The sequence below is a fragment of the Triticum aestivum genome, chromosome 3D (assembly GCF_018294505.1).
Source record: "Triticum aestivum cultivar Chinese Spring chromosome 3D, IWGSC CS RefSeq v2.1, whole genome shotgun sequence".
In the NCBI taxonomy this organism is placed as follows: Eukaryota; Viridiplantae; Streptophyta; class Magnoliopsida; order Poales; family Poaceae; genus Triticum; species Triticum aestivum.
In genome coordinates this window covers 26,573,715-26,584,348 of record NC_057802.1, presented here as the reverse complement: position 1 = coordinate 26,584,348, position 10,634 = coordinate 26,573,715, and the positions used below count along the sequence as shown (strand labels likewise).

Sequence of the window (10,634 nt, the reverse complement as noted above, 5' to 3'; positions counted from 1 at the left end):
ATCCCTCCACTGGCTTTATATATAAAGTGTTTGTACCGGGTGCTATTGATCGTTGCTTTATATATAAAACGGGCAAAAGCCTTTTTCGGTAATCCCTCCACTGTCGACAGAGCTCCGTGAGAGAGAGAGAGAGAGAGAGAGAGAGAGAGAGAAGAGGCCGAAGATGGTGTCAGAGGTTTGGCGTACTGGACCATGGCAGCAGTACCGAGGGTAACCACGAATGCCTTCGAATCACGAACAACAAGGCAAAGCCCTCGTGGAACAAGCAAATCTTGTTGCAATAAGACGTGAGGATAAATGAGAGGTGTGATCTTAGGGATTGACTGCCATTGATCCAGTGATCAGTCCGGAACCGGGAGAACCCATCCCTAACATACCCCAAAGTGGAGGCGCGGAAGATGGGACAAAGACTGGAGTCGAAGTCCAGCGATGCCAAGCTTGAGAAGGATCGCAGCCGGCCCTTTGAGATTGCGGAGGATGCTAAGGAATTGCTAAATTATGTATACGTTTTTGCATTCTCTCTGCAACCTTACCGAAGCAAATAACTCAAGCACATCAGAGGAAAAGTAAAACGAAAACAAAATGACATTCGTGAGCTTCAGAACTCTACCATATACTATATGAAAGCTGTTGTCGACACGGTGGTCAGAACGTCAAGATGGCCGAGTTGGTCTAAGGCGCCAGTTTCAGGTACTGGTCCGAAAGGGCGTGGGTTCAAATCCCACTCTTGACAAAATCATTTTTTTTTCATTTTCTTGTTTAAATAGTCCATCCCTCTATCTTTTTTGTTTTGAGGATTGCTCATCAGGTGTAGAACGTAAGCTGCTGAACACACCGTCAACTAGAGCAGTTTTTTTTTTGCGGGGTAAAGAGTTTTATTCCATATGCATAGGGTTACAATCGAGAGGCACCAACTCCTCAATACAAGGTGGTCCACGCTGAAGCCATACGGCAGTAGTACTCTCCGTACGACTATATACTGCCAAACGATCTGCTACCCTATTTTGCTCTCGCTTTAGTTTTTGAGGAATAAACTCACGATCTACCATAAGATGCTTAATCTCAGCTATCAAATGCCCATATGCTGACCGGGACAGATTATCTCCCGACAACGCCGTCAATGCCTCGGAGGAGGCCGATTGGACGATAATAGGAACATTGGTATGTTGCACGGCCAACGCCATACCCTGCATTAGTGCATGCAACTCCGCCTCCAGAGCATCGTTGCAGTTAAATAAGCAGCGGTATGCTGCAAAGATGATAGAACCATCATGTCTCCTCAAGATCATCCCTGTCGCTGCCGAGCCATCAGCCGAAGAGAACGCTCCGTCAACGGAAAGTGCCACCCGGTTCGCCGGCGGTGGAGGCCAAGGCAAAACCTTGGTGAACACACTGGCTTGAACGCTGTGGACGTCCTTCTTCACTAGCATTTTTCCTTTAATAATATCCTCCGTACGTGCTAAACCTCGTAGATAAGGCAAGAGAGTTCATATAGCTCTGAAGATAATCCGCCGAAACACTCGCCGCCAGAATATCCTTCCCATGTGTCATATCCGTTCTCAGAGACCAAATCCTCCACACAAGCATTATCACATGATCCCGTTCAATTTCTTGGCAATTGGACAGCACGTTTAGGAGCCATTCTTTCCCTGAGTCAACTAGAAACTTTTGATCAGGGAGTTTCCACACTCTCCGCATTAGTTCCCAGAGTGTACGTGCATGATCACAAGCAATCAATGCATGAAATGAGCTCTCTGCATCTTTGCCGCAAATGGGACAACCATCACGCTTAGTTAGGTGCCTGTACTTTTTGCACACACTTGTAGCAAGAGCACCGGTCGCCACTTTCCAGGCTGTAATACGCATTTTCAGGGGAACCTTAGAGCTCCAAATACATTGCCAAATAGGACGCACTCCAGTAGGGTTGTGACTCGAGGCACCTGTCGCATGATTCCCGGTTGCCAGCCGGTAGGCGCTCCTCACAGAAAAGCATCCGTTCTTCTCCGGGAACCAACCAATGAAATCTTGTTGATTCCTTGGAGAAGTACGGATTTTTAGAATTTCACAAACATCCATGTCCCAAAAGTGCTCTCTTAGTCGCTGCACATTCCATGCTCCATGTTCATCCAGAAAGTCCGCGACCCAATTATAACGACAATTTCTCTTTGGTGTAATTGGCCTGAGGTCGTGCCCCCGTGGAATCCAAGGATCACGCCAGGTTTTAATTAAGGTACCATCACCAACTCTCCAGATAATCCCCTTCTTCAGCAGATCCAGACCATGACTAATACCCTTCCATACTGCCGACGAAGTGCTAGGGAAAATAGTGTCCAACAAATTCCCATTAGGATAGTATTTTGCACGCAATAAACGAGCACATAGACTATCGGGGTTATCTAGCAACCGCCAAGCGTTGTTAGAAACAACGCTTGATTAAATGCCCGCATATCTCTAAATCCCATTCCTCCCATTGATTTGGGCAATTTCATTTTTTCCCAACTAAGCCAGGCCATCTTCTTCTTTCCATTCTCAACACCCCACCAATATTGTCGCATCATCCGTGTTAGGTCATCACACACGGAGGCTGGAAGCTTGAACACACTCATGACATATGTGGGTATTGTTTGGGCGACCGCCTTTATCAAGATTTCCTTATTACCAGACGATAGATACTGCTCACTCCAATCTATTAGTCTTTTGCTCAAGCTTGCCTGAAGTGTTTCAAATTGACCCTTGTGCATTCTTCCTTCAGGTACCGGTAAACCCAAATATTTTGGTTCAAACACTTGTATAGGGTAATAACGCGAACTAACCAAAGCTGGCATTTTTTTTAGAAGAACAGGGAGGCCTCTCTCCGGTTCCATTAACCAGAATGAAACCATACAGAGTTTTACAACTACAAGCTAAAGTTCAGCGTTCCAGACTTAATTAGTTCCAGACTTTTTTTTTTGCGAGGGAATTAGTTCCAGACTTAACTGGCATATATATGTATGTAGCACTGATGAACAAATCAGAGTGCAATGGGGTTGCCTATACTTGTAGCTCGATCAGTTTGCATTCTAACAGAAAAATCAGGCAACGTTAGTTTTCATGCACCATATAAGATCGGCAGACAAAAAAAATCCAGACTGCACCACAAAGCATCTGAACCGCCATCTGTAGGCTGCCAGGAGAAGAAAAAAAATCACAAATTAGAAATGCATCAGCGCCAATTCGCAACAGTTTCCAGGAGCGCATCATATGCTGAATTCCCGGAATTACTTTCAGTAGTACAACTGAGGCAGAGTGCTCCACGAAATTAAGAGGATGCGAACTTGGCGAGCTCGCCGGGAAGGGAGGGTCTGGATCTCGGGGGAGAGGATGGGAGGAGGAAGAGAGGCGAAGGCCATTGCCATTGGACTGGAGGCGATGATGGGAAGAAAAGCTAGGGAAGGTTTGGACCATCTCTCTCTCTCTCTCTCTCTCTCTTCTGGTTTGTATGACTTATTTTAAAATTTTAGTGTTTCCGTTTTATAAGTCTTAATTTATTGCTTTCCGTCACATGTTTAGATTTTAAAGTACATTAAATCGCTGCATGCAAGAATTAAGAGAAAACATCGGCATACAGAGAGATCATAGATGTCGCATGATGCATGGTAAGGCGGTGGAGGATCCCATGTTGCACCACACGTTGGATCATGGAGTCGAGGATGCTCATGACAAGCGTAAATAGCATCAGTGATAAGGGGTCGCCTTAACAAGCCCCTTATTGTGACCAATCAGTAGACCCAACACGCTATTGAAGTACACACATGGACGTCGAAGAAAGGAAATCAAAATTACACTCCCGCTCACCAGGGCCAAAGCCGAGTTGCCTGAGGAAGAAGGGCCAAGGTGTTTGGTTACAGGGACTTAAAAAAGTCTCTTTAAGTCCCATCTAAACCAAACAGGAGGGACTTAAAGTGGGCATTTGGGACTTATGAAATAAGACTCTCAATGAGAGTCTTATAGGGACTTATAGTTGTAATATGGTATTTTAGTCCATATTAAGTCCCAGGAACCAAACAGATAGGGACTTTTTAGGGACTTATAACTTATAAGTTGGGACTAAAAAAAAGTCCTAGGACTTATGAACCAAACAGGGCCGGAGTCAAAAGCCCCGACGATGTCAAGCTTGAGAAGCATACGAGACACCTTTAGATTATAGAGGAGGCCACTCCAGGAGGAGACTAAGGATTTGCTAAGTTACGCATACAGTTTTACATTCTCTGTGCAACTTTACGGAACCAAATAACTCAAAATAAGTGGAAACGATTGTGAGATTGGTGAGTTTGGGAACTAGTCTGCCAATATAAAAGGTAATTTAGTCAATTGGAACAGACGTCAAGATGGCCGAGTTGGTCTAAGGCGCCAGTTTCAGGTACTGGTCCGAAAGGGCGTGGGTTCAAATCCCACTCTTGACACAATTATTTTGTTTTTATCTGCCTTTGCTTGTTTCGGAATCATAACTACTACAGTAAAAAAAAATTAAAACAGTTAAATGGACTAGCTTTTTATGCGAACCAACCAAAGGTTTCATCTCCATTCTGAACAAATTAGAGTGGCGATGGAGTTGCTTATACTTACAGCACGATTGATTCCCGTTCTGAAACTGTAGACATGCTGTGCAGGCAAGGTTGGCTCATGCTTCGGATATGGTCGGTATACAGAGGATTCAGACTACGCCACAAAGGCACAGTAACAGCTGATGGATATACCAGACAATACTCCCTCAGCGTCAAAAAAAAAAACGAAAACCCGTCTTATATTAACTTACAGAGATGGTATGAGATTAGGAAAGCAGAACAGCTTAAACCTTCGGTAGAAAAAGAAATATTGAATTAGAAATGCATCAGCACCGATCTCGCCTAGTGCATCGGATCAGATTGACAACACTAAAATATAAACACCGACAGTAACTTGGCAGCAGCAGGAGTTTGAATCGAGCCTCACAGAGTCAACAAAAGAAGCTACTCCCTCCGTTCCAAAATAGATGACCCAACTTTATACTAACTTTAGTACAAAGTTAATACAAAGTTGGGTCATCTATTTTAGAACGGAGGGAGTATTGTCCAGTGTGACCCAATATTATGCAGAGATATTATAGCAGCAAGGCAAGCAGCACGCCAAGTGTGACCCAATATTAAAACGGAACATGGCGTCACCGACCCTGTCCACACCATATCCGGCTGTTCTCAAAGCACGGAAGCAAGAGATGGATAGATATAAATAAACCGAAGCAGAGCATCTGAATTCTGAACCCCATCTTCTTCCAGGTGCTGCGTTTTGATTTATGAGAGGCTCTGAAGGAACGAGACACATCATCTTTCTATCCATCGGACTTTCAAACTACTGAGGAATACCGTAGTTACAACGGGTTTCGACCGTGCGTCCGTGTGGAGCTTCGGCCCCGAGCATCTTCGGCTCAATCCCTGTGTGGCACCGCTACGCTGTCGTCGGCTCGTCATGGTCATCGCTGATGATTCGACGTGCTGATGGTTGTCAACTCCGGAGAAGCAATCGTGCAGGTTTGTCAAAGATAGGACTGAAGGTCTACATCATTCCTGAAAGTCAGCCAAGCGGTGAAGGAGCTGTTGAAGTTTTAGCACTACCCTTTCAGACGAATAAATAAATGCAATGCGGCAAGCCACAGGCACGTATGACCAGATCAGGTTATATCTATCTGAAGAGGGAGAAACTGCTATTTGGAGACCCATAGTTGGAACCACCGAACCAGTATGGGCATGGCAATGGGGATCATGAGCTTGCCATGGTCACTAGTGCTCGCCCTGACGATCGCCGTGGTGAGCGCCGGCGACGAGGCCGCGCTGCTTGCTTTCAGAGAGCAGATCAGCGACGGCGGCGCGCTGGCTTCCTGGAACAGCAGCGCCGGCTTCTGCAGCTGGGAGGGCGTGACGTGCAGCCACTGGGCGCCAAAGCGGGCGGTGGCGCTGCGCTTGGACGGCAGGGCGCTCGTCGGAGCACTCTCCCCAGCCCTTGGGAACCTCACGTTCCTGCGGACGCTCAACCTGAGCTTCAACTGGTTCCACGGGGAGATTCCAGCAAGCCTCGGACGCCTACGCCGCCTGCAGAGGCTCGACTTGAGCGACAACTCCTTCTCCGGCACGTTCCCTGTGAACCTGAGCTCCTGCGTCAGCATGACCGAGATGAGACTGCGCAACAACAAGCTTGGCGGGCGCATCCCGACCGAGCTCGGGGACAAGCTCGTGTCCCTGAAAGTGGTCTCGCTGAGAAACAACAGCTTCACAGGGCCCATCCCGGCATCGCTGGCCAATCTGTCCTATCTGCAAAACCTTGATCTCGGCCTTAACCAACTCGTGGGCTCAATCCCGCCAGGGCTCGGCACCCTCCACAACATGCGGCAGTTCACTGTCGTCAGAAACAACCTCTCTGGTATGCTTCCAGATTCTCTCTACAACTTGTCATCTCTGGAATTACTTAATGTAGGGGTAAATATGCTGCACGGAAGCATTCCGGATGATATCGGAAGCAAGTTCCCCATGATGAAAACTCTTGCCTTGGGTGGGAATCACTTCACAGGAACCATCCCCTCCTCGATATCAAACATTTCTTCCCTCGTAGCACTTGGCCTCGTGCAGAATGGGTTTAGTGGGCATGTGCCTCCCACATTGGGGAAGATGGGAGCTCTCCAATATCTGAACTTGGCTGACAATAAGCTTGAAGCGAACGACAACAAGGGGTGGGAATTCATCACTTCTTTGGCCAACTGCAGCCAACTGCAGAAATTGATACTCAGCAACAATTCTTTTGGAGGACAACTACCAGGTTCAATTGTAAACCTCTCGACAACTCTCCAACAGTTATACTTAGATGACACTAGGATCTCTGGGAGTATACCCGCAGATATTGGCAATCTGGTTGGTCTCAACGTGGTGTTAATAGCAAATACTTCCATATCAGGAGTGATTCCGGATAGCATTGGTAAGCTAGAGAACTTGATTGAGCTGGGCTTGTACAATAATACGTTGTCTGGCCTCGTACCGTCATCTCTGGGAAATCTTTCACAATTGAATAGGTTTTATGCATACAACAACAACTTGGAGGGACCAATTCCGGCAAGCATGGGGGAGTTGAAAAACCTCTTCGTACTTGACTTGTCAAAGAATCACCAACTTAACGGTTCAATTCCCAGAGAGATTTTTAAATTATCCAGCCTATCTTGGTACTTGGATTTGTCATACAATTCCTTTTCTGGGCCCATTCCTAATGATGTTGGTAGCTTGGCAAACCTTAACATACTAATTCTAGCAGGAAACCAGTTATCTGGCAAGATACCCGACAGTATCCAGAACTGCATAGTGTTGCAATGGCTATCATTAGACAATAATTCCTTTGAGGGAAGCATACCACAGTCACTGAAGAATATAAAGGGGCTCAGTATACTAAACCTGACCATGAATAAGTTATCTGGTGATATTCCTGATGCCCTTGCTAGCATTGGAAACCTGCAGGAACTGTACCTAGCACACAATAACTTGACAGGGTCAATACCAGTAGGTCTACAGAATTTGACATTATTATTTAAATTGGATGTATCCTTCAATAATTTGCAAGGTGAGGTGCCAAATGAAGGTGTTTTCAGAAACATCACTTACTTAGCAGTTGATGGGAATGTCAATTTGTGTGGAGGTACACCTCAACTTCATTTGGCTCCATGCTCCACAAGCCTCTTGAGCAAGAACAAAAAGAAGATGCAAAAGTCTCTTGTAATTTCTCTAGCAACAGCCGGAGCAATCTTGTTGTCACTTTCAGTTATTCTTCTTGTTTGGATACTTTGCAAGAGGTTCAAACAAAGCCACAAGACATTATCACAAAATTTAATTGTTGATGACCATTACCAGAGAATTCCCTATCAAGTATTATTGAGAGGAACTAATGAATTTTCAGAAGTCAACTTGCTTGGGAGAGGAAGTTATGGAGCGGTTTATAAGTGTGTCTTGGACAATGAGGAAAGAACATTGGCTGTCAAGGTGTTTAATCTTGGTCAATCTAGGTATTCCAAGAGTTTTGAGACTGAATGTGAAGCCATGAGAAGGATACGACACCGTTGTCTCGTTAAGATCATTACCTCTTGTTCAAGCATCAACCACCAAGGTCAAGAGTTCAAGGCATTGATTTTTGAGTTCATGCCCAATGGTAACTTGGCTGGTTGGCTTCATCCAAAATCTCAAGAGCCCGCTACAAGCAACACACTCAGCCTTGCCCAGAGGCTTGATATTGGTGTCGATATTGTGGACGCAGTAGAATATCTGCACAACTACTGTCAACCATTGGTAATCCATTGCGACCTTAAGCCAAGCAACATTCTTCTTTCTGACAACATGAGCGCCCGAGTTGGAGACTTTGGCATATCAAGAATCCTTCAAGAAAATACAAGCGGGGGAATGCAAAATTCATATAGCTCAACTGGAATTAGAGGTTCCATAGGCTATGTTGCTCCAGGTGACTGGAATTCCTGAATATTAGTATCTTTTACTTTTCACTCAAATATGGCGCTAACCACAAAACTTTGCATAATTGTAGAGTATGGAGAAGGCTCTGTGGTATCCACTCATGGTGATATTTATAGTCTTGGCATATTGCTGCTGGAGATGTTTACTGGAAGAAGCCCAGTAGATGAAACATTTGGGGATTCACTGGATCTGCATAAATTTGTCGAGGATGCTCTTCCTGACAGAACCATGGAGATAGCTGACCCAACAATCTGGCTACATGGAGAACCGAAGGATGATATTACCACTAGTAGAATCCAGGAGTGCTTGCTTTCTGTCTTCAGGCTTGGCATATCCTGCTCAAAGACACAGCCTCGAGAGCGGACGTTGATAAGAAATGCAGCAGCAGAGATGCATGCAATCAGAGATGCATATCTCCCATTTGCTGGTAAGCATATTGGGGAACATGGAACAAAAGGGGAGCCACGGCTCCATTCGAGCTAGAATGATATGATCCTGCAATAATAGAAGTTGCATATGTCGCTTCAGTTAGCATTTATTATCGGAGCTATTTTATTTGCAACTGCTCAGATAAATGTAAACTGTCAAATCCTGGTGTTCTACAATAGCACTATGGTAATAGTAATTTTCAGCATATTACATGGCTTCTCAAAAATTTCAAAGATGTTTTAAACCACATCCTCAATCTAAAATGCTGGCAACATGAATTTATCGCTCAAAGCAAATCAGCAGTCAGACTGTTAAGAAAGTATTGTCCATGTGTACAAAAAAAAACATATGCAGCAGTACACAGTAGCAGCAAGTAATTGACCCTAATATTGCACATATCCAGTGACAAATGCAAATATTTGAAAACACAAGAAATTTGTCACAAAACAGAAATCACAGACTAGAAATGCATCAGTATCATTGAGTTTCCAAAAGCAGTAGCATGTAATCCTTCTAACACGGGTGAACCCAAATTACCCAACTAAATACTACCACATCCAGCATCAATTCTCATCAAGTACTCGCATTAATACTCCAATATAACCATAGTCTAAGCAGAGTCGAGGAGCAGGAGTACAGGAGGGCTAGTTTAAGATTGATCCGCCTCCTGCAAGGCCAATTGCTTACTGAATCCGCCCAACCTTACAGAACACTTGATCAATGCTTTAACTGCCACCATGTTAGCAAAATAGAGATCTTTAGCTTTGTCAGGTTCCCTTCAGTTGTAAATTAATCAAGAAAACAACTATAAGTATAATTGTTAGGAAGGAAGTGACTGGCTAACATTTATTTACAAAGGCGCTCTGCACTGCTCAAATGCCCTGAATTGCAGAATTATTTACCAGAATCACCTTATCTCAACAGTTTAATGCATGAACCATAATTCCTTCTGAGTGCATGTCAATCATGCATGTATGGAAAACATTGTCTGGCATCGCACTTTTTCATTTCATATCCCTCAGTAACACACATGATTTTTCTGTATCATGATGTTTCAAAGCTGCATACACAATAATGATAAAGCTGACAAGATCAAGCTTGACTCCCCACATTGCCACTCATTCCAAACATCGTATGTTTCGCTCAATCTTCCTTCTCTGCAGAATCCATGCAGTATAAGTAGTCCATCAAACACCCTTCTCAGCCGTCTCCAGGCAGAGTTTCATGGCACTGGACATACCCCCTTCTCTACCGAGACCAGCTATGAGTGGAGAATATGAAGCTACACTCAGCGTCACTCCTATCTTAGCCATCTCCCCCAGAAAGTCCGTCTGCCATGTCCAAATCCTCCTGTTTTGTAGCAATCGTTAATTAAGGAAATGTACGGATAAACTGTCAGTCTGACTCCCTTCTCCCGCAACCTATGAAACATATGAAGCACATCCTCCACCATGCCCCTTTTGCATAGTGAATGCATCAGTATAGGATAACTCGCCTCATTTGGCACCAGACCCCTGTCTAACACTTCATTGAAAACCCTATCTGCCTCACCGAACATACCATTCTCGCACAGGTTATCAGGCAATGCATTGAATGCAAATATGTTTGTCACCATACTCAACTCGCTTAACTACGAAGCTAAACTGAAAGCCTCCTCAAACTGCCCCCTCTTTCGTAGCCCATCAAGCATAA

At 44.8% G+C, this 10,634-nt stretch overlaps 1 protein-coding gene and 2 non-coding genes across 3 annotated transcripts; all 3 read left to right on the top strand.

Annotated features, from left to right (window-relative positions):
• Positions 1-652: 652 nt before the first annotated feature.
• On the top strand, positions 653-733 carry TRNAL-CAG (transfer RNA leucine (anticodon CAG)). Its single transcript has one exon. It is a non-coding gene; the product is annotated as a tRNA-Leu (tRNA).
• Positions 734-4,361: 3,628 nt separating this feature from the next.
• On the top strand, positions 4,362-4,442 carry TRNAL-CAG (transfer RNA leucine (anticodon CAG)). Its single transcript has one exon. It is a non-coding gene; the product is annotated as a tRNA-Leu (tRNA).
• Positions 4,443-5,742: 1,300 nt separating this feature from the next.
• LOC123077055 (probable LRR receptor-like serine/threonine-protein kinase At3g47570) lies at positions 5,743-9,139 on the top strand. The gene is made up of 2 exons (XM_044499260.1): positions 5,743-8,502; positions 8,584-9,139. Exons 1-2 carry the CDS (start codon positions 5,757-5,759, stop codon positions 8,994-8,996), a joined length of 3,159 nt encoding a protein of 1,052 aa, XP_044355195.1. The 5' UTR covers positions 5,743-5,756; the 3' UTR covers positions 8,997-9,139.
• The last annotated feature ends 1,495 nt before the right edge of the window (positions 9,140-10,634 follow it).